Genomic DNA, 22,784 nt, shown 5'->3' with positions numbered 1-22,784 from the left:
CTTGTATATTCATACACAGTATTTAAATACAGAGTACTATAGTCCCTGATTGCTTTGAAACAGATTTGTCATCATGTATTAGTATTGTTTATTTATTTGCGGTAGGTGCAGTGGCTTGTTAAGCATCATGAACAAACATTGGTGCATTATACACGTTTAAAATGTAATAATTAGGGCCCGAGCACCGAGGAGCAGGCCAGAATGGACTGCACCAAAGGTGCGAAGCCCTATTGTTTTCCTTAGAATTTATTTATTTATTTATTTATTTTACACACATTGGCCAATTTGGGTCCCTTACCATGCTCAAAAACTCTTGAAATTTGAAATTTGGCACACACATCAGAGTCGTTTGTCACTAGGCCCGGGCAAAGGTTGCAACACAGGTGTGGCAGGGGGGCTCTGTAGCGCTCCCTGTAATGCAAAAACAAACATTGGTGCACGGATCGGGCAATTATGTACGCACATGCACGAGAGTTGGTACGCATATAGATCTCATTGACCCGAACAACTTTCGCCCTCAAAAAATATGAGCTCCACCCAACAGGAAGTCAGCCATTTTGGTTTGTTTTAAAAGTGCATGCGGTGAACTTTTAAATACTCCTCCTAGGGAATTCATGCGATTGACATCAAACGTGGTAAACGTGATGCCGAGACATTGGACTTGCTAAATTGCAAAGGGATTTTTGATATCTTGAACAGTGCTGCCATGGCGAGGCGACAAATTTATGGCGAATTGGGAGAACAGGAAGTGTTTAATATCTAAAGCAAAAAATGTCTTATTTGGATGGTGTGTATGTTTGGCCAAGGATTCCGATCGCATCGATGTGCCTATTGTGAATCTCGGACATAGCGCCACCAACAGGCGCCATGAAGTGTGTCAGTCACAAAAGGTGGATTTTTTGACAGTTGCATGTGGTGAACTTTTAAATACTCCTTCCAGGATATTTATGCGATTGACACCAAACGTCGACAACATGATGCTGAGAGTTTGTAGATAATAAATTGCGAAGGAATTTTTGATATCTCGAACGCCGTTCCAATGGCAACGCGTCAAACTTTACTTTTATTTCAGGCATATTTAAGCTCTTGGCATGCACTTTGGGTGCCTTACCATGCTCGAAAACACCGGAAATTTGGCACAGACGTCAAAGTCGTCAGCTTTTAGGACCGGTCAAAGGCTGGAACAAAGGCATGGCAGTAGGGCTCTGTAGCGCCCCCTGTAATGCAAAAACAAATATCGGTGCACAGATCGGGCAAACATGTACGCACATGTATATTGATCTCATCGACCCAAACAACTTTTACATCAAACCTATTAGCTCCGCCCAACGGGGAGTCGGCAATGTTGGGTTGTTTTATAAGTGCATGCGGTGAACTTTTAAATACTCCTCCTAGGGAATTCATGTGATTGACATCAAACGTGGTGAACATAATGCCGAAACATTGCCCTTGCTAAATTGCAAAGGGATTTTTGATATCTCGAACGGTGCTGCCATGGCGAGGCGACAAATTTATGGCGAATTCAGGGAAACAGGAAGTGTCTAATATCTAAAGCAAAAAATGTCTTATTCAGATGACACGCAGTGAGTATGTTCGGCCAAGGATTCCAAACGCATCGATGGTCCTATTGTAAATCTCAGACATAGCGCCACCAACAGGCGCCAGGAAGTGTGCCAGGTGGATTTTTTGACAGTTGCATGTGGTGAACTTTTAAATACTTCTCCCAGGATATTCATGCGATTGACACCAAACGTAATCAACATGATGCCGAGACATTGTAGATGATAAATTGCAAAGGAATTTTTGATATCTTGAACGCTGTTCCCATGGCAACGCGTCAAAATTTACTTTTATTTTAGGCATATTTAGGGCTTTTGGTGTGCTTAGATTAACTTGAAATTTGACACAATGTGGGGTTTCTTTTACCTACAGTCCCCAAATGGGTCAGTAACAACATAAAATAGTCCACTGATATTTACCCACTTGATGCACTTGCCCACCGTGCATTGTTTTCTGGGAGGCACCGTATAGCGATACACAGATGTGCGAGGGCCCGCCATCGCTGCTTGCAGCTATATTTTTTTCATTGTAATTGTCCATAGGGTAATGAAAAGAATCTTTTTTAATTAGCTACATATTTCTGTCTGTCATAACAAATATGCATGGTATTACGCTAATGTGTGACTTATAAAATGCATTTTGTAATCGTGTCGATATTTAAATCTAAATTCTACATATTGTTTTAAATATTGTTATGTATGCAAAGCAGTTGTAGTAAAACAGGTAAAGGTTTCCACACTTTTATTAACACTGATTAGCTGATGTCTGATGTTTGATTTAGGTATGGACCCTCCCAGAGAGATTATGGTATCATTGATCTCTGAGGATTCGGTAACAATATCATGGGCTCAGCCACTTGCTTACTTTGATTACTACAAAATGTCCTATCAGTACGGAAGAGGTATGTAATATACAGTCCCACTGCTCATTGGTATGGAAACCCATTTCAAGGTGCAAAAATATTATGGATTATTTTTATTTTTTTAAGGTCAAGTGGACAGTGTGGTGATTGACAAGGATGCAACAAACTATACTCTGACCAGACTTCATCCAGCGACAGAATATGAGATTAAGTTAAACACTGTGCGAGGAAACCAGGAGAGCAAGGTCATCAGCACCAGTGTCTTTACAGGTATATTTACCTAGTGGTCATAAATAATAATATTATGTAAATAGTATTTTTAAGAGGAATATTTATAGAAACCAGGATTGATCTAAACAAGCCTGTAGACAGAGCAATGTGAAGCCCCCAGACAATTAACCTGCACCTGTCTGAATGAATCACCAGCAGAGGACTGCACCCAAGCATTCCAGGGCTTCTATGCCCTTAGGTGCCCTTATTTCTTCTGTTAATGTTGTGCAGCTCCTCATTTAGATCCACTACACTGCATGCTTTCCTTTTATTCAGGGACTGCAGATAGCGTCTAGTTGTCATATATGCAGTAAGTCACACACCCAGGCTGGCGATGATTTCTAAAGAGCCCAGCATAGACTCTTTCCTCTTCCCTTTTTCTGTCCCTTACATTCTCTCCTGACTATGTAAACCTAGGTAAAATTCTAAATAAAGCTTTATGACTCTGAAAATAGTGAACACTTTTACAAAATGAATGAAAAAACCTCATACTTTAATGATTACCTTATTGCTTTAGAGAATGATTTTGTAAATCAATCAGTTGACCTTTTAGTATTTCATAAAAGAATGAACACCAACAATGATGTGGTGAGAAGTTTCCCTTTGTCAGCGACACTTTTCACTGGAATTTAGATTTTAACTGATTTTCTGTTTCATGACATTCTCTGTTGTTAAAAATGTTTGCAAAAACTTGAATTGACATTCCAGAGAGATATAACATCAGTATTTATTGCAAATACTTCAATTTGTGACATTGTTACAATTCAAAACCATGCTTGCATATCAATATTTATATGCATTAAGATTTGCAGAGCAAACACAATAGACTTTATAATTTCTCACAGAAATACAGCTCATTTAGAAAATTGTGATCTCCAGGATGTTGATCAAAACCAATTAGTTTCAACCAGGAGTGATGTGCTATATTTAACCATCTCCCAAAATCCTGTGCACATAAGAAAGACAAGGAAAACATCAGACCCCAGCTATTTCATGCTAAACTGCTTTTCTACACATATTCCTTTTATAATTTACACTAAACTACAGTCTTTGTCTCCTGCAGCCATGGACATGCCAATGGAACTGATGGCCCTAAATGTCACTCCACAGGGAGCATTGCTGCGCTGGATTCCTCCACTTTCTAACGTGGACAACTATGTACTCACCCTCACACACAGCCAAGGTACCTAGAAATAAAAAAAGACGAAACTATAGGAGCAAAGAGAAATTTTACTTTTAAAACTCACTACCACACAAAATTGAGTGCCATATGGAATGAAATACAGCTTACAGGTCATCAGTTTGATCAGGTTACCTACTGTGTGGAGTTTAAAGTATACAATCATTTACAGCTTTCAAAGTATGTGCTTTAAAAGTGGAAACTGTTCAATTATCTCTTGCTTAATGTAACTGTTGTTTATTATTGTGCTTCACTCTGTTCTTTCTTCAATAAAAAATAAATAATCATGTAAATTATTTACATCAAACAAAAGACCATTATATTTAGCTGTTAACCAACATTTATTGAAGTTTTCTTTTTCCATCTAACTAGTGACAGCAGATATATTTCTAGTGGATGGAAACAAACAGGAACATCAGCTGAGTCAACTTCTCCCTAGTACTCCCTACTCCATTTCTCTCTATGCCACCAAGGGCCCCTTGACTAGTGGCACTGTAGTCACCAGCTTCATCACACGTGAGTCACCCTATAAACATGAATTAATAATATACGAGCAGGTTTGTGTTTGAAGACATCTTTGATGTTATTCCTAAAGTGTAATGAAATGTATTTTTAAATTCCAAACAAAATGTATGTTAGCAACTGTATGTACTTTATGTAGAATATATTCATAACCTGTTTTGTTTGAGCTGGCAGGAAGGCAATAGTAACTAAAAAAAAACACAACCATGCTGGAAAGCAGGAAAACATTTCAGCATGTTTCATGAACAACACATCAAACAGCATAAAACCACACTGGTTTCCACTTTTTCTTTCCATTTTTTATTTATTCATTTATTTTATTTTATTATAATTGTTTTTTTGTTTTTGTTTTGTTTTGCTTTTTTTATGTTTTATTGTTATGTTTATTTATGTTATGTTGACCGTTAAGATTGGTGCGCATTCATTGCACTGCAAAACTTAAACCATGGTCTGAGAATTTATCTCCATTCACAGTTGCATAGATTTTTGGGTCTTGATGAAGGGGTTGACCCACTAGATAAAATCTTTTGCCGCACATCCCAAAGATGTGGGGTTAAGGTTAGGTCTTTCTGAACTTTGTAAAACCGAATCATTTGTAAAAATGATTCCTCATGCTCTGTCAATCACTCTCAAATATGAACCTAATGAATGTTGGCATTGTCATATAGAATATGCCTGTGTTATCATCAAGAAAAAAAAAATCAAAAACCTGAGTCAGTATATTCAGGTACTCAGCATAATGCTTCTGAGCCATGACCTGACCATTTAATCAAACCCAGACCATAACACAGCTTCCAAAGGCTTGTACAGTAGGCAGTATGCCTGGCAGCTGCTTCACTTGATGTGCTTCCCTTTCAAACACACCGATCACTTTGGAATACACTCTGGACTCATCAGACCCCATGGCATTTTTTTATTCCTTCCCCAGAATGATCTTTATGCCAAATAGATGTTTTTTTTCCAATTAGCCTAACTAACAGGTGACTTTCATTTCCAAAGCTGTGTAGTCCCATCTTCTGACAAGTAAGTAAGGATTAGTTGTCAGCAGGGATGTTTTCCTCATGGGAAAGATGAGTAAATGAGTGAAGGCATTTTTTAAATGAAAAATCTGACATGGCTTCATAGAATGGAGCAAACACTTTCAGGCACATTCAAACTCAATCTAAATCAAGAAGCCATCCCAAAAGCTGTTCATTAGGCCTCACGGATTAGAGGAAATTAATTTGCATGTAAAAGTGTCACAGGCTTAGCAACAGAATGTTGATGTACAATCGCCTGACAGTGTTTGCAAGGTTCATTTGACTTCAGACAAATTGATATTTTTATTAATGCTAGCTTAATTTTGAAAAAAAAAAATACACCCAAAGCACAGTGGATTTAGATGCTGTCATGCACTGATAAAATATAACAATAACTCATTGCTACAAAAATAAACCCAGAATAGACATCCTACTGATGTTCTATGATATATGTACTGTCCTATAGGGAATTTTGAGATGTTGAACTATGTTATTTTGGCATTTATGGTAGAGCGTGTAAGATATGGAGACTTAGCATATAATTAAAATGAAAACATAAAACTGCCTCCTTCTGGAGAAATGTTATCTGTCTTCAGCATTTCAATTACTGCAGTACTTTAATAGTTGTGAAGATTAAAGCTGTGAGAAGGGTGAGGATGAATATGAATGTACTCAGTTAATATATCATCTTTTGATATGATTCTTGGTAAGAATATTTCTCTAATAGAAAGGTGTGTAGATAGGCCCTTGCTGTTGTCTTCAAGGTAGTATTCAGTAATTAGGTACATGCCATTCATGGAATAGCTTGCCCATGAAAGTGTTTTGTTTGCATGCCCAAGCTGGATTGTGTTTACATGTGCACAATACACAGAGGAGTAAAGAGTATAAGGAAAAAAAAGAGAGTATGGAGACTCACAATGCATGTGTCAGGAAATTTATTGAAGTAAGAGGAAACACCCTGTCAGCATCATTGATGCTCCTCTCAGACATGACTTCAATAGATGACTTACACTTGGAAGCCTTCAAAACAGAAAAAGAAGTATGAATAATTAAATAAAATTTTATTTCTGTAGCACTTTTAACAATGGACATTTTCCCAAAGCAACTTTACAGAAGTAAATGGATAAATTTGACATTTATAAATGTAATATTGCAAAGTGAGCAAGCCAGTGGTTACAGAGGGAAGGAAGATCTCCTGTTGATGGTATAAGGAAAAAGCGAAACAGATGCAAAAAGGAAGCCATCCACATCTGGGTGACACCGAACATCAATTTATTATATTTAAATCATAGATGAGGTTTTTATTGTTGAGTAGAGACTCAAGTGTTCATAGTAGTCAATCTATAAATATTAAATAAAAGCTCCCCTTGGCAGCAAGTGTAAGTTTCCCATGTTTATGTCCTGAAGAAGTGTAAAGAGACACTGTGCCTCATCAGCCTGGAACAGCAAGCAGACTAGAAATACAGTAGGTACTGAGAATGTGTGGGGTTGGGGGTTTGGGACCGGTACATAATTGGGTCAATATCGGACTACCGATAAGCTTCAGAACAAACAGTTACTTATCAATGCTTGTGTTGTTTTATCTCTGTATACTTTGGTGTTAATGGTGAATTGGAAGCTGCTGCTTGTCATTTTCCATTCCTTAATGATGTTGTGGCTAGCGTTTTTTTACATGTGTTATCCATGCACATATGTAGTGTGTGTGTGTGTGTGTGTGTGTGTGTGTGTGTGTGTGTGTGTGTGTGTGTGTGTGTGGCAATATTGGCGGCAATATTGAAACATTTGGGTTCAAGTTACAAAACTAAGCAACAACAATGTCAGATGCAATATATGCAGTAGTGTATTAGTGAATAAAGGAGGCAACACTAGTAATATAATAAAACATTTAAAAACAAAACACTCCTACCTCTAGCAACGGCGCTGTATATCTCCGTCATCTACCAGCTCCATCTGCAACTCTCATGCCTCAATCGAAGGTAACATTCATTATAAAATAATTTTACTGATTTAATCAGCATTTATAGTTGATTGCTGGAATTATCTGCTATAGGCAAAAATATATACCGATAGTTTTTCCAGGTAGCGACCGTTGCTTGAGCGGACTTCTGTCCACTGTCATTACGAGAGCGGGCTCTAGTCCAGAGAGCGCTATATTATATTTAGTTTTTGAAAATTATATAATTCCATTTATTAATATTACCTTTTTTTTCCTGTAAAGGTATTCTACATTGGTGTTATGCTTGGTTTTTTTTGTTTTTTTAATCCAGTATCAATTAAAAAAACTATTTAATTAAATAGTTTGATTAATTGGCAAGTTATCAGCAAGCACGATCCAACCTAGCTACTGGTATCGGTAAAATCCATCGGTCAACCTCTAATTCAAATATGTTGTGCTGTGGTATGCTGAGGAAATCTCCCTGGCTGTATTTACACTTGATATTAAAATGCAGTCACCGTGATCCGATCAAGCAGATCAGATCATCAATCAATCATGACACAGTGCATTTACGCTTGACAACATCAACTCACTTTTCTTACGTGGATAACCGATCTGATCTGATTCCACACAATATTTAAATAAGTCTGCAAAATATGGCCCAGGTGCAGAATCAAATTGAAGTAGTGGGTAAGTAGTACTTTTGAAAACCATTTTTAGTCGTGGGACATTTTATCCTGCAAAATGAGGAAGATGATGAGGCTGCAGTTAATAATAAGGTGCCTAGATCCCTGATAGATCTTCTGAAAGTTCGAAAGGGACTCATTTTGCATGATCTTAACCCGCTAATGCAGACACGATGGCTGGATTGCATTAACATCACATTGAGATCCGATTATAATGCGTCCTCGACTACCTCTGGACCAGAACCCGTTGATTGGATAACATTCTGATCAGAAGCACGTTTACACTTGTCTTTTTAATTTGTATGTGGGCAACATATGGATACAGATTGCATGTTAATGCTAAGTGTAGACGTAGCGTCTCTCTTTTTCTCTCTTCTTTGAGGGGCCTTTTTATACTGTTTGCTTAAAAGCATTTGTAAACTGCAGTACTACAGTACTAAAGTTTAGCAGTAATAAAAAACCTTGAAATTTTCCACATCTTTTAACATCCTCTTTTTGCATGGAATTTGAGAGTAGTATAAATAACATCAATAAGTACCTGTATCGATAAGCAGTATCTGTATAAATACTTCATTACTGTACTTAAGTAGATTTTTCTGGTATTAATACTTTACTTCACTATTTATTTTTTGGACAACTTTTGACTTTCACTCATTACATTTTTACACAAATATCTGTACTTTATACTTCTTACGTTTTTAAAGCAGGCTCGTTACTTTAGTTTAATTTTGGTGAAATGTCAATTATTACTCAGTGTATGCCATTTTCAGTCCATCAACGTATTTTCTTTCCATTGCACGGCTTTTTCAATCTACCACTGGTGTATCATTTCCTGGCTCTCACATCACAGATGTAAACCAGTTTACAAAGCAAACAATGAGCATGCAGAAGGTAACAAGAAGTATTGGGCTAATGTGGATGAGACAGAGGGAGTCAGAGTAAACATGACTGAGAACAGAGACATAACTGATCACCTGATCAGCATAATTGTTTTCTTTGCTTGTGTTCTAAATGGTGGATATTCAGCATGGATACATTCATTAGATTTCAGTAACAAATTTTGAAATTCGTTTTGTATTATGTTAATTAGGACTGTCAAAATGAATGGTTAATAACGCGATTTCATTTAACGGCACACATTGTATTAATGCACAATTAATGCAGCAAGAATTTTTGTTTGACCATTTTTTTATTAAAAATATCCGGCAATTAACCCTATAAGGTCGACAAACGTGCCGTCACATTTTGTAGCATTTTTTTATTTTATATGATTAATCGTACAGATTTGTACAAATCTGTAAAAACGGTAAAAAAGTTAATCTATTTAAATTTATTTGTATACACATAACAACAAAATGCTGTGCTTTTGTAAAATAAAGAAAATAGACAGGGGGCACTCTTTGTCATCTCTATTCTCAGACACATAAATAAAACATCCTGAATCTTAGTGAATACTTGCCTCACAGACATTATAAATATATGAATAGAAAGCTCGAAATGTCTACGTTTGAATATATACCAATTCACAGAACAAATATTTGCTAATGATTTTATCTGTATGAAAGTTAGAAGAGGTTCAGTTTCTCCGGTATCACCTTATTAAACATCCATGTGGAAACCTAGCAAAGGTTCCGTTTGGTGTCCTGATTTACGCATCAGCTTGATGATTTATGTACTTTAGGACATGGTAATTACTTTAGCGCATTTACAAGAATATTTTGTTTTTATGCTTAATGTTGAGTTTGGTTTCACTAATAAAAAACATAGCGTATTTTTTGGACTATAAGCCGCTACTTTTTCCCACGTTTTGAAGCCCGCGGCTTAAACAACGAAGCGGCTAATTTATAAATTTTTCCTGGTTTTTTCCCGGTTTCACAAACGTCAAGCCAAAAAACTGAACCCCATAACATTAGACCAATGAAATTTCCGAACGGAAACGAAAAAACGCACCTCACCTGTGTTCTGAGCTGCACGGCTTCGGGAGAAAAAACTTTTTTTTTAAATACACGATGATGACAAACGATAAACTCCTGAGAGAAATTGTTGTTAAAGGAAGGAGGAAGACAGTGAACAATGACTTTCTTAGTAGGCTACTGTTTAGATACAAACCGTTGTAGCGTGTTGAGTCTGGGTGAAGGGAGAGCTCGCTAACTCCAGTTGCAACAGAAATCATTTAAGCACAGACAGATTTCCAAAACTTGTGCTTTTTTATTTTTCGTGCCAACAGCGTTACGGGTTATTCAAAGAAACTTACAAATGATCATCAGAAAATAATAAGGACATATTCCTCGGTCTTGCACACATGCAGTAATACCGAAAAAAATGCGGCGGCAGGCTATTCCCAAGATGCCGCTCTGCTCTTAAAGGAGCTAAAACATATTTCACCCGTTACACCGTGTAACAGACACTCTCTTTCGGTAAAGCCTGTGTAAAGTTCATTAGTTTAAGTGTAGACACCTGCAGCTTATAGACAGGTGCAGCTTATTTATGTTCAAAATAAAAATCTTTGTCAAATTCAGTGGGTGTGGCTTATATATGGGTGTGCTTTATAGTTTGGAAATTACGGTACATTTGTCCATGCAAATATGTAAGGCACATTTAGAACAGATAAAAACGTGCGATTGATCCCGAATAAATCTTTTCCTCGATTGACAGCCTTAATATTATGACGTGAAGTCCAGTTACCACTAAAACAGGTAGTGGTAATGGCTACTTTTTACTACAAGTACATGTCAGAGCCCAACCTTCTTTACTTTAACTTGAGTAACAAAGTATAGTCAGTACTTTAACTTTTCCCAGATTATTTTAAAACAGGATTATCTGTTCTTCTACTCAATTGAAGCATGTGTGTACTTTTACTCTGGTACTTATATTAATTAAATGTAAACGATACCCATCCCTAATGCAGACTGGTGCAGACATCTCTTAATTAATGGTTATTGAATTCAGGAGAACTTGGAACAAAAAATTTTTTAAAAGTTTCCTTGGTGTGCACATCAAAAAAGACTCAACACCATCTGTGAAGCAAGGATGCGCTGTTACTTTCTATAGACTTCCATCCTCAACACCTTTTTCAAGTGAGACAACAGTCAGTTTTCTGACCAGCTGTCTTGCTGTTTCATATAGAAAGTGCACAGTCTCAGACCACAAAACCCCAAAAGGAATTTAATTAACTGCAATGTCACTGGCTTTGTGGATGCCAGACAATATTTTACACTGGTCTCTCCCATCCATTGATCTGGCAAGTTGTCATGCACCATGCTGTGTATGCATGTGTGTAGCGGTGCATGTATTCGTACCGAAATTCTTTGCAATACAATCCTTTTTATGTTCGGAACATAGTTACAATCTGCGCTGGCAAATTTCTTTTGTCTCTGTGACACTGTTGTGTAGTATCACTGTTTTTTTTTATTTGAAAACATATACAACAATACCAAAGGTATACAAAAAGAAACTAGAGCTAGTGTCACTGTGGCTACTTAGTCGATACTGGAAATACGATGTGTTCTGCACCAGAATATGATTTGTAGTGCACTGTTAAACATTTTTGCGCAAGCGTGAAATCACGGCACTTCCTGCTTATCGCTAACACTAGTGATATGGATTCTATAGCATTTAACGTTCAGCTTCAAGAGTCTTTCTTAAAAGGAGAAAATCCTGACAATTCCAAATATCGAAGGAGCAAATTAAAAAAGGATGGAATGAATTAAGACATTTGTTAAATTTGTAGAACATATCTCTAGAAACTTTATATTAATAAATTAAATATTAAATGTAAAACACACACATGCTAATATACACATTTTCTTACCCAAATAAATTCTAACAAATAATTATTAATATAATAACCTGCATTAATAAAAAAAACAATAAGAAATTGTATGTTTTGCATTTCTTCCCCCTAACTATACCGAAATTGAACTGAACTGTGACTTCACTGAGGTATATACCGAACCGTGAAATCTGTGTACCATTTCACTCCTAGTATGTACTGTTATATATTTTGTTGTCATTTCCCACTGTTGTGAATTTGGAGTTCTGTATACTGTGCTAATACATAACCTCTTACTTGTCACAGGTTTCCTGTATCCATCTGCTTCAAATTGTTTTCAATATGTCCAATTATGTGCCTTAATAACTATGACCCTGTTACAGTCACTCCAGTTTATTTTAAAGTACTTGTCTTATATTCAGGTCTATAGGCCAGCTACACTGGACTCTTAGTAGTATATGTAATTGGCAAATCACTTCATATCTTCTGCTATATCTTCTTTTCTGGCCTTCTCTGCCATCGAAAACTAGGACACTTTCATTAAAATATAATTTTTTCCAGCTTCAGAATTCAATATCATCATACCCCAGACACTCTCAGGCTTACAGTAGCTCTTTAATGTATAGACGATTTCTGTGTGTGTGTGTGTGTGTGTGTGTGTGTGTGTGTGTGTGTCCCAAGTTTCCATTGGATCAACGTACAATTTACTTTAAAGCGTGATCTTTTTATCAGAAGGAACAAGCTTTTAATAAAACTTTTGGGAAATATCACTCTTAGTTTGATGTATTCCTGAATAGCATTTAGTTGTCATTGCTGCAGTGGTGCCTAAACTTCCACTGAGAATGAGATGCAAATATGGACTCCCCTCAATCAATGTTCATCTTCCACAAATCAACTTTCCTAGCTGTTTGAACCATAATTCATAATTACGCACCCTCACTAGAAAGGCACATGAAGATTAGGTCCTGGAAATATATAAAAGGGGCCTGCTCTAAGAGACTGTGATATTTTTCATTGCACATACAAAAAATACCTTCAAACCCAAATGCCTGCATAGGGCCTGTGACCAAACGAGGCAAAAGACTCCAGGAAAAGCTTGCTATTTGGCTAAAGACCATATATGCATGTTTCTTCCATCCTCCTGGTCTGGTGGATGAAGTCTTCCTTTCTTTCATTTAGCCCCTCCAACAGGTAATGTAATGAACAGTGTGCAGATTAGGGGAGTGCTGACCTTTCTCCACAGTTATTAAGGTTAATTTATACAGGATGAGCTGGGACGCTGAAATGAGAGAAGCTGTAACCTAAAAGATGCACTATTTATGCCCAAGATCATACACAGTGTATCCTAAAAAAAGATTAAACCTGGGCATGTAAAATACAGATTATTTCAGGACTGGTTAAATTAGTCAAAACTGGTCAAGAGAAGATACATTGTCTATTGTTTGACCTAAAATCTTTTGCACCATAGCGATGGATGCGCCCCAGAATTTGACTGCCAGTGAGGTGACCCACCGAAGTGCCCTTATCTCATGGCAACCACCCATTGCTGATATTGACAACTACATGCTGACATACAAGTCAGTTGATGGAAGCCGCAAGGTAAGAATGAAATTATTATTTTATAATTCAATTTATAATTTCTTCATAAAACAAGTGTGTATATTTAGGTTGTGCATCTCCATAGTAGGCCGTCCAATTCACCTCTCGAAGCATAGCCAACAACACGATGCATTAAAGACACATCTGAAGCAGCTGCCAATGTGATGTGATACAATTCACCCTATTATGATGCGGTGCATTACGATTTTGATTGATCACAATGCGATTATAATGATATGCAATTCCGTACGGTACAGAAAGTAGTGGTTAGGATGCGGTGCTCTCACTGCTGCGGCCCGGGTTCGATCCCCAGGCAGGGAACCTACCCCAGCCATTAGGGTTGCACAAGCCAGGGCTCTCTTAAAGCCCGGATATATGGGGAAGGGCATCCAGCGTATAAACACTTGCCAAATCGAACATGTGGATCATGAATAAAAATGAACCGCTGTGGGGACCCGTAATGAGTGAAGCTGAAAGAAAGTTTATAGATAATACATAATACAGTGGAACCCACTTAACTCGACAACCCTATTAAGTCGACGTTTTTGAAGTGGAACAAGTTCTCGTTTTTGTCTAAGCATTTTTTAATAGTTATGTCGACTTTTTTATGTCGCCGAACCCTAATATCTCAAGCACAAGAGGGGAAAAATTTGCCATTTAACGTCAGTTATCTCGATCGGCGCTGTGCAGCCATAGAAGAACTCGCGAAAGTGGCGGAAAAATCAAGCCTTACAGATGCTACAGGTGTTGTATTGTATACTGGTGAATCTCTGCTGTTAGTTAGTGCACATATGCCTTTTGTTGTTAAATGTTATGCGATGAACCGGAGGCGAAAGCTGCGTTTGGTAGGAGCGCAGCGCGAAACGTGGGATGAGCAGCAAAAGCATAGAATGAACACCGGCAGGATCGGGGGGAATCCGAGATGCGCTTTGGGAAGAAAAGAGCAGCCGGTGAGAGAGTGCCGGTGGGAAGCGCATGAGCGATAACAACGACCGCCGTGAACCAACATATACCAACAATAACGGACGGTAAGAGTGTGGAAGTTTAAATAGGAGCTGGTGATGATGCTAAACGAGCACCATATGTGCGCGATTGAAGCCGGGAGCTTCAGAGAAAGCGGCCGAGAAAGCACCTGGCATGCCGAAGGGGGCCGAAGGGGGCGTGGCAGGTGGATTCCTAACAGTTAACAAACATGTAAATTTTTATAGCATGCCTTTATCAAACAAATCTCGGCAACGATGTTGTGTAAAAAAAACCACCAAAAACACGTGCATGCACATTCTCATTTATTAACGCACATCATGTACATAAGGAAATTTCAAGCACGTTAATATATTGCCGCCATTTTGGTTTTCGTTTATCTCGATCATCGGTTACCTCGATGCTTTTTGGCGACCCCCTAGGACATCGACATAACCGGGTTCCTCTGTATATTCATGTGAATCGGTAAATCTTACAATCTCTACTCTATATACATACACACATCTGTTAAAAAACTACTGTTTCTATTTTTACAGTTTACCACTTTATTGTAGGAATTATTGATTTTTTACTGAACTTCTTGCTTTCAGGGTTTTGCGATATAATTTTGCCAAATGATTAATACTAAGAACACTAATATATCTAGACACAAATTATAATGTTTTAATAATCTATTTGCACAAATAATCTCCAAAACAGCTACATTGCGTTCTATTACCTTTTTTTCACTGTCATTGCTTCTTTGTTTTTCAAAAGTCTCAAATGTTCATGTTTTCCACATATCCAGTCAAAACTTGACCTAGTATGTATTCAGTCCTGCTGATTGTCCAGATGGTGTCAGTAATGCACAGCGAATGAAGGCTTAACTGGAAACCCATATAACTAGGTCTTCCCTTTCATGGCATATGTTCCACTAATGCGTTCTAAAATGAAAGGAACAAGCTTTCAGTACATTTCTCTGCTTAACATGGCTTATAATGTCACAATATAATTGCATAAAAAAAAAAATCAGTTTTGCTATAATGCTTCGGGAATTTGAGATCCTAGCAACTTGTGACATATCGATCACAGCTTGTACAACAGCACAGCTGTGTGTTTAGCATTTTGCTTTATTTGTAGTCACACTCATTTGCATTTTTGTTTTTTTTTTAGTCATTTGAACTATCTAAATGACTCAACACAAAACCTTGCAACAAATAACAATCGCACAATAAAAAGAAGCAGTGTCATTTAATACTGCTTGATGTTTCCTCACCAGCAGATTGGTCTAAAGAAAAACTAAATGGATGAGCTGCAATGGGTTTATATTTAAAATGGATAATCCTTTGTCTAACTGGCAGATTAATAACCGCTATGACGAACATTAGAGCTACCAGTCATGCAAGGAAAAAAAAATAAGAGTGCAATTGCCTGTAAATACTGTGCTGCTCCAAACAAAATTTCACTGATGTCAGAGTGAATAGTGTGGTGTGTGAGATTATTTGATGGAAATATCTTTATTGTTATACATGAATTCTTTTAAGGAACACAACTTCAGTTTGGAAAACATAAAAATTATGAAGCATCTAGGTTGATTGACTATCTTCCAACTGGCATACTGGCCTCGCAGTATGTCTTTACAAATATAACAGTCAAATAAAAACCTTTTTCACATGCTCGTATGAAAATGCAAATGTGTGCAAACTAGATGGGGCAATGTGACAGGCAGTTTTGTTCATAACAGAATTTTATTCCTTGTACAAAATCTCTGCTGAAGTTGAAAGTCTATGACTACATTATTGTTAGTAATAGCATTATGTGGGTGTGTATGTAATCGTATTACACTCGCCATGTCTTTGTTTAAACAAATACAGGAGCTAATTCTGGATGCTGAGGACACATGGATCCGTCTAGAGGGGCTGGCTGAGACAACAGAGTACACATTGAGATTGCAGGCAGCCCGAGGCCTTGAGACAAGTGCCATTGTTTCTACATCCTTCACAACCGGTACCTTACTCTCACTCTCAAACAATTAATTAAATGAATGAATCAATAACTTACATTTTTTAATAACCTGCATAGATCTTACCATCTTTAATTCTTTCTTGAATTGTAGTCCCTATCTTTTTTCTTCTTGGACCTGGATATTACACTTTTTTTTTTAAATGTTGTTTTCTGATTGTCTGCTTAGGAAACCGGTTGTTTGCTGTACCCCAGAACTGTGCTCAGCATCTTCTAAATGGTGAGATCCTTAGTGGAGTTTACACTGTGTACATCAACCGTGACCCCAGTCAGGGTGTGCAGGTCTACTGTGACATGACAACTGATGGAGGTGGCTGGATTGTAAGTGTCTAGAATACTTGAAAATATCTATTACATTTCTACAATGTCTGCAAAATTTACCTAAATAGAACAAAAGTAGGGTTTAAGTAAATGGTAGATGAAGTTCTCTTAGTGGGTAAGTGTTCTGTATTGTGTAACCATAAAAATCTGTTGTTAACTTTCCAATATGCAGACTGTAACCTGTGTGTGGTGTGAATGTGCACAGGTGTTGTAGCACAGTGTTGTATGTGATTTGTTTTAGGTGTTTCAGAGGAGACAGAATGGCCTGACAGATTTCTCTAGGAAGTGGGGTGAATATAAGACTGGATTCGGGAATCTGGAAGATGAATTCTGGTTAGGTGAGATTAGATCACCTTTTTTTTAGTAGTGTATTACAAAACAAACAAAAAATAGGGATTCACAGATGATCACTGTTTCCCTAAATCACAGCAATTGTGTTGTGATTGCTTCATGCTACAGTGGGTTCATAATCTGTAAACTGTTGAAAATTATGATTTTTTTTTCTCCAGTTTCATTTATTTAAACAGCCTTTTAATTGTCCTAATCAAAAATCCAATTTAACAAAGAATTCCTGGACCATTTTATTTGCAGTTGGCTAAATAAATATTACTTTCTAAATCTCATTAAAGAAAATTAATATGTTCATTTAAATTCACCGGAGGAATGAATCAGATTTAAAAGCATTGCCGCAATAAAAAATAAATAGAAAACGTTGTAAACTATATCTACAGAAACATTCAGTCCTATTATGATTATAGATTGTAGATAATTTTTTAAGAAGTTAATAAAATAATAATAAGAAGAAGAAGAAGAAGAAGAAGAAGAAGAAGAATGCCTATATCTTTTAATGAGAATTCAGACGCATTATTTTCTTTGAGAATGTTAATGGAGAAGTATAGAAACGGTCAGAAGGAGTTGCATTGTGTGTTTGTGGATTTTAAAAAAGCGTACGACAGGGTGCTGAAAGAGGAGTTGTGGTACTGTATGAGGAAGTCAGGTGTTTCAGAGAAGTATGTGAGGGTGGTGCAGGACATATATAAGGACAGTGTGACAACAGTGAAGTGTGCATTAGGAATGACAGAATGATTCAAGTTGGGGGTTGGACTGCATCAAGGATCGGCTCTGAGCCCTTTCCTGTTTGCAGTGGTGATGGACAGGTTGACGGACGAGGTCAGACAGAGGTCTCCCTGGACTATAATGTTTGCGGTTACAGGATGTACAGCTGTTATCACTAGGGGGTCCTATTAACCAGGTTCATGTTTTTGTCTGTTTGACAGGAACATACAAATTTGTGTATCTTGAATTTAAGTTAAGTTAAAATTGGTGCTCTCCACAAAGATGCAGACGCTCTAAGAAGACCAGAAACACCCTGAAACTGAGTTACAGTACAGTGGTTAGGGTCATACAAAAGGTGTCCTTGTGCTGTGCATCAGGTGCAGATGCTGCTTTAAAAAACAGATGTATGAGTGCTGCCAGTATTGCTTTAGAGGTTGCAGAAGGTGCTGCACACTGCAACAAGTCGTTTGCATGGCCATGGACCCAAAGAAAAGCCTCTTTTGAAGCTTGCTCAAAAGAAAACCCACAAACAGTTTGCTAAAGAGTTTGATTTACTGGAGCTGGAACCATGTCCAGCTCAGATGGTGTCCAGCATTGTGTCTTGCCTACAGTAATGCATGGTGGTGGTAGCATCATGGACTGGGGATGCATGAATGCTGCTGGTACTGGGGATCTGTGGTTCATTGAGGTAAACATGGATTCCAACATCTACTGTGACATTCTGAAGCAGAACATGATGCCCTCCCATCAAGAACTAGGCCGAACAGCAGTTTTCCAGCATAATAACGACCCCAAACACACCACCAAGATGTCAACTGCCCTGCTGAGAAAGGTGACGGTGATGGAGGGGCCAAGTATGTATCCAGAAATGAACCCTATTGCACACCTGTGGGGCATCTTCAAGCGAAAGGTACCATGCACCATGTGTCGAACATCCAGCAGCTCTGTGATGTCATTATGGAGGAGTAGAAAAGGATCCCAGCAACAACCTGTGCCGCTCTGGTGAATTCCATGCCCAGGAGGATTAAAGCAGTGCTAGATAACAATAGTGCTCACACAAAAGATTCACACTTTAAAAACATGTTCACTTAGGGTGTTTTCACTTTGTTGGCAGTCATTTAGACAATAAAGGCTGTATAAGAATATATAATAAAATGGTTGTTGAAATGTGATGGGTGAACTCACTTTTGTAAGATTATATATATATATATATATATATATATATATATATATATATATATATATATATATATATATATATATATATATATATATATATATATATATATATATATATATATATATATATATATATATATATAATCCAGCAGCCATATCACCCTGTAGCCCAAGACAGCTTGCCCACTGAAGCTAAGCAGGGTTGAGCCTGGCCAGTACTTGGGATGGGAGACCACCTGGGAAAAACCAGGTTGCTGCTGGTAGAGATGTTAGTGAGATCAGCAGGGGGTGCTCACCCTGTGGTCTCTGTGGGTCCTAACACCCCAGTATAGTGACGGGACACTATACTGTAAAAAAATAAATAAAAAGCACCGTCCTTCGGATGAGACGTTAAACCGAGGTCCTGACTCTCTGTGGTCATTAAAAAATCCCAGGATGTCTTTCGAAAACGAGTAGGGGTGTGCCAAACTGGCCAAACTTGCCCGCTGGCCTACTAATCATCCCCTCATATTAATTGGCTATATCACTCTATCTCCTCTCCACTAATATGCTGGTGTGTGGTGGGCGTTCTGGCGCAATATGGCTGCCGTCGCATCATCCAGGTGGATGCTGCACATTGGTGGTGGTTGAGGAGAATCCCCCCTTTCATATGTAAAGCGCTTTGAGTGCTGCAGAAAAGCGCTATATAAATGTAACAATTATTATTATTATTATTATATATATATATATATATATATATATATATATATATATATATATATATATATATACAGTGGAACCCGGTTATGTCGATGTCCTAGGGGGTCGCCAAAAAGCAAAATGGCGCCAATATATTAACGTGCTTGAAATTTCTTTATGTACATGATGTGCGTTAATAAATGAGAATGTGCATGCACGTGTTTTTGGAGGGATTTTTACACAACAGCGTTGCCGCGATTTGTTTGATGAAGGCATGCTATAAAAATACATACAGTACATGTTTATCTGTCAGGAATCCACCTGCCACGCCCCCTTCGGCGCCCCCTTCGGCGTGGCAGGTGCTTTCGCCGCTTTTCTGAAGCTCGGCTCAATCGCGCACATATGGTGCTCGTTTATCATCATCACCAGCTCCTATTTAAACTTCCACACTCTCACTGTCCGTTATTGTTGGTATATGTTGGTTCACGGCGGTCGTTGTTATCGCTCATGCGTATCCCGGTACGTGCCTTCCCACCGGCACTCTCTCAACGGCTGCATTTTTCATCCCAAAGCGCATCGCGGATAACCCCCCCCCAACCACCCGATCCTGCCGGTGTTCATTCTATGCTTTTGCTGCTCATCCCACGTTCTCCCGTGTGCTGTTCAGCGCCACGCTTCTACTTTCGCCTATAACATTTAACAACAAAAGGCATATGTACACTAACTAACAGCAGAGATTCACCAGTATACAATACAACACCTGTAGCAGCTGTAAGCCTTGATTTTTCCGCCACTTCCGAGAGTTCTTCTGCGGCTGCACCGAGATAACCGACGTTAAATGGTAAATTTTTCCCCCCTTGTGCTCGAGATATTAGGGTTCGGCGACATGAAAAAAGATAAAACGACATAAAAACGACATATCGACATAACCGATAAAAAAATGCTTAGGCGGTTCCACTTCAAAAACGTCGACTTAATAGGGTTGTCGAGGTAACCGAGGGCGAGATAACCGGGTTCCAATGTATATATATATATATATATATATATATATATATATATATATATATATATATATATATATATATATATATAAATACAACTATGTTTGTATATTTGTCTTGCCAAAAGTATTGGGTCACCTGGTCATAAGTATGGTATGTGATTTTTGAACATTGCCTTTTACATTTAGTCCCAATTTGCTCTTGTATTTTCCTCCACTCTTCTGGGAAGATGTTCCACTATATTTGTGTTTGGAAAAGAACCATATATCAGTAGGAAAGGTCAGGTGTCCAAATTGTTGGCAATATAATAGATAGATCTACCCTGTCTTTTCATTGGTCCTTGTGTTCACGCGCTGTCTTGTTTGCAGCTGTTCTTTCTCTCCTTGTTTAATACTTCTGTATATATATATATATATATATATGTTTGTTTTTCACAAAGTCCAGTTCTCTGCATCTAGTCATTTATGTTTCATGTTTCTTGTATTTTTTTTTATCTTGTTTGTTTCTTTCTCACGTTCTTGTTTTGCCTAACTCACATCGTTTGCTAATTGCCTGACCTTTGTCTGTACTACATTTTTTACTTTTTTTTGCTGCAATGTCAGGTTATTTTAAGAGTTTATTTGATCTTAAAACAGAGGAGAAACAATGTTTGTTTTTTCAAGCTCACTAGCCCAGACTGCTAGTGGGTGGAGCTTCTAATTTTTTAAAGTACTACATGGGCACAGTAGGGACACTAAGGAAGGAGAAAAGGATTTATGCCGATTGGCCAGGCAGAGGGACCGAACTGGGAAGGATGTGCTGCAAGTTAGAGAAATAAAGGATGGAGAGAAAAATGTGTAGACTAGTGAGGAGAGTGAGTTGAGAAGATGGAGGGAATATTTTGAGCAGCTGATGAACGAGGAAAATGAGAGAGAGAGAAGGTTGAGGCTGAGGTGGAGAAGGTGAAGCAGGAAGTTGATGGTATTAATAAGGAGGAAGTGAGAGCAGCGATTGACTATTTACAATGACTAAATAACCTTTCCAATCTCATATGTATTTATCATTTAAAAAAAATTAAAATACTTTTTCTCAAAAGGAATAAAATGAACAATACACTAAACAATATTTGAAACAAATTTGTCATTAAATTGTTTATACTTTATAGAAAGTTTATTTATGCATTTGATTAACAATAAAAAAGTCATAAACAGAAGAGGTGTTTTTCTGAAACATAAAACCTGTTTAATAGAAAACACAAGTAAATCAAATAAAAGCAAATAATATCCAGTATAATATGGATTACTAGTTTGTTTGATTTGTTTTGTTTTGTTTTGTTTGTTGCCCAGGGGCTCATAATGACTTATGTTAAGTTTTCTAAAGGTATTTTATTTTTATTTTTCTTTGGTTGAACATGCAGGTTTGGAAAATCTTCACAAAATTACAGCTCAAGGACGCTATGAGCTGCGCATTGACATGAAGAATGGCCAGGAGACAGTATACGCCAACTATGACCGCTTCTCTATTGGAGACTCCAGAAGCCTCTACAAACTTAGAATAGGGGAATACAATGGCACTGCTGGTAAGTGAATAGTGTTTTTCTAAAAATAAAAAGGCCTTGGCTTTAAGAGTTTGTTTTGTAATCCTCAGTGCATCTTATTAATTTCCTCTAAAGTTATAATAACTTACTTAATAGTGTTTTTCTTGTACTAGGTGACTCTCTGAGCTATCACCATGGTCGACCTTTCTCCACTAAAGACAAGGATAATGATAATGCTGTGACTAACTGCGCACTTTCCTACAAAGGAGCCTGGTGGTATAAAAACTGTCACAGAGTCAACTTAAATGGCAAATATGGAGAGTCCAGGCACAGCCAGGTAACTGCTAAAAAAATAATAATTAAAAAATTGTAAAATTAAACATTAAAATCATTCAGGCTTGTGGTATTGAAATATTTACAAGCACATATAGTATGTGTTGTTTCATTAGGGCATAAACAGTTTTTGTTGTATGCAATTTGCATATTTGCAGATTTATATTGCAGATTTGAAAAAAAGAATGCAGAAGTTAGGTTAGCAGATAGCAGAAATCACACACAAAACAACTTTTTTCCACTTTTAAATCAACACATTTTAAGCTCAACCTCATATTGAGGTTCACCACATTCTATCTATATCCATTGCAG

At 37.5% G+C, this 22,784-nt stretch overlaps 1 protein-coding gene across 3 annotated transcripts in view; it reads left to right on the top strand.

The window, feature by feature from the left end:
* Positions 1–22,784, top strand: part of tnr (tenascin R (restrictin, janusin)) — a 147,038-nt gene that overhangs the window by 122,654 nt on the left and 1,600 nt on the right. For all 3 annotated transcript variants that reach the window (XM_046852324.1, XM_046852322.1, XM_046852323.1), the window contains 10 exons: positions 2,342–2,461; positions 2,549–2,692; positions 3,756–3,875; positions 4,245–4,388; positions 13,276–13,406; positions 16,241–16,373; positions 16,558–16,709; positions 16,951–17,047; positions 22,020–22,181; positions 22,313–22,476. In XM_046852324.1, coding sequence (XP_046708280.1) covers positions 2,342–2,461; positions 2,549–2,692; positions 3,756–3,875; positions 4,245–4,388; positions 13,276–13,406; positions 16,241–16,373; positions 16,558–16,709; positions 16,951–17,047; positions 22,020–22,181; positions 22,313–22,476 — 1,367 coding nt within the window. The remainder of the gene's footprint in view (positions 1–2,341; positions 2,462–2,548; positions 2,693–3,755; positions 3,876–4,244; positions 4,389–13,275; positions 13,407–16,240; positions 16,374–16,557; positions 16,710–16,950; positions 17,048–22,019; positions 22,182–22,312; positions 22,477–22,784) is intronic.

The sequence above is a fragment of the Silurus meridionalis genome, chromosome 6 (genome assembly GCF_014805685.1).
Source record: "Silurus meridionalis isolate SWU-2019-XX chromosome 6, ASM1480568v1, whole genome shotgun sequence".
Taxonomy (NCBI): domain Eukaryota; kingdom Metazoa; phylum Chordata; class Actinopteri; order Siluriformes; family Siluridae; genus Silurus; species Silurus meridionalis.
This window is presented reverse-complemented; position numbering and strand designations above follow the sequence as displayed.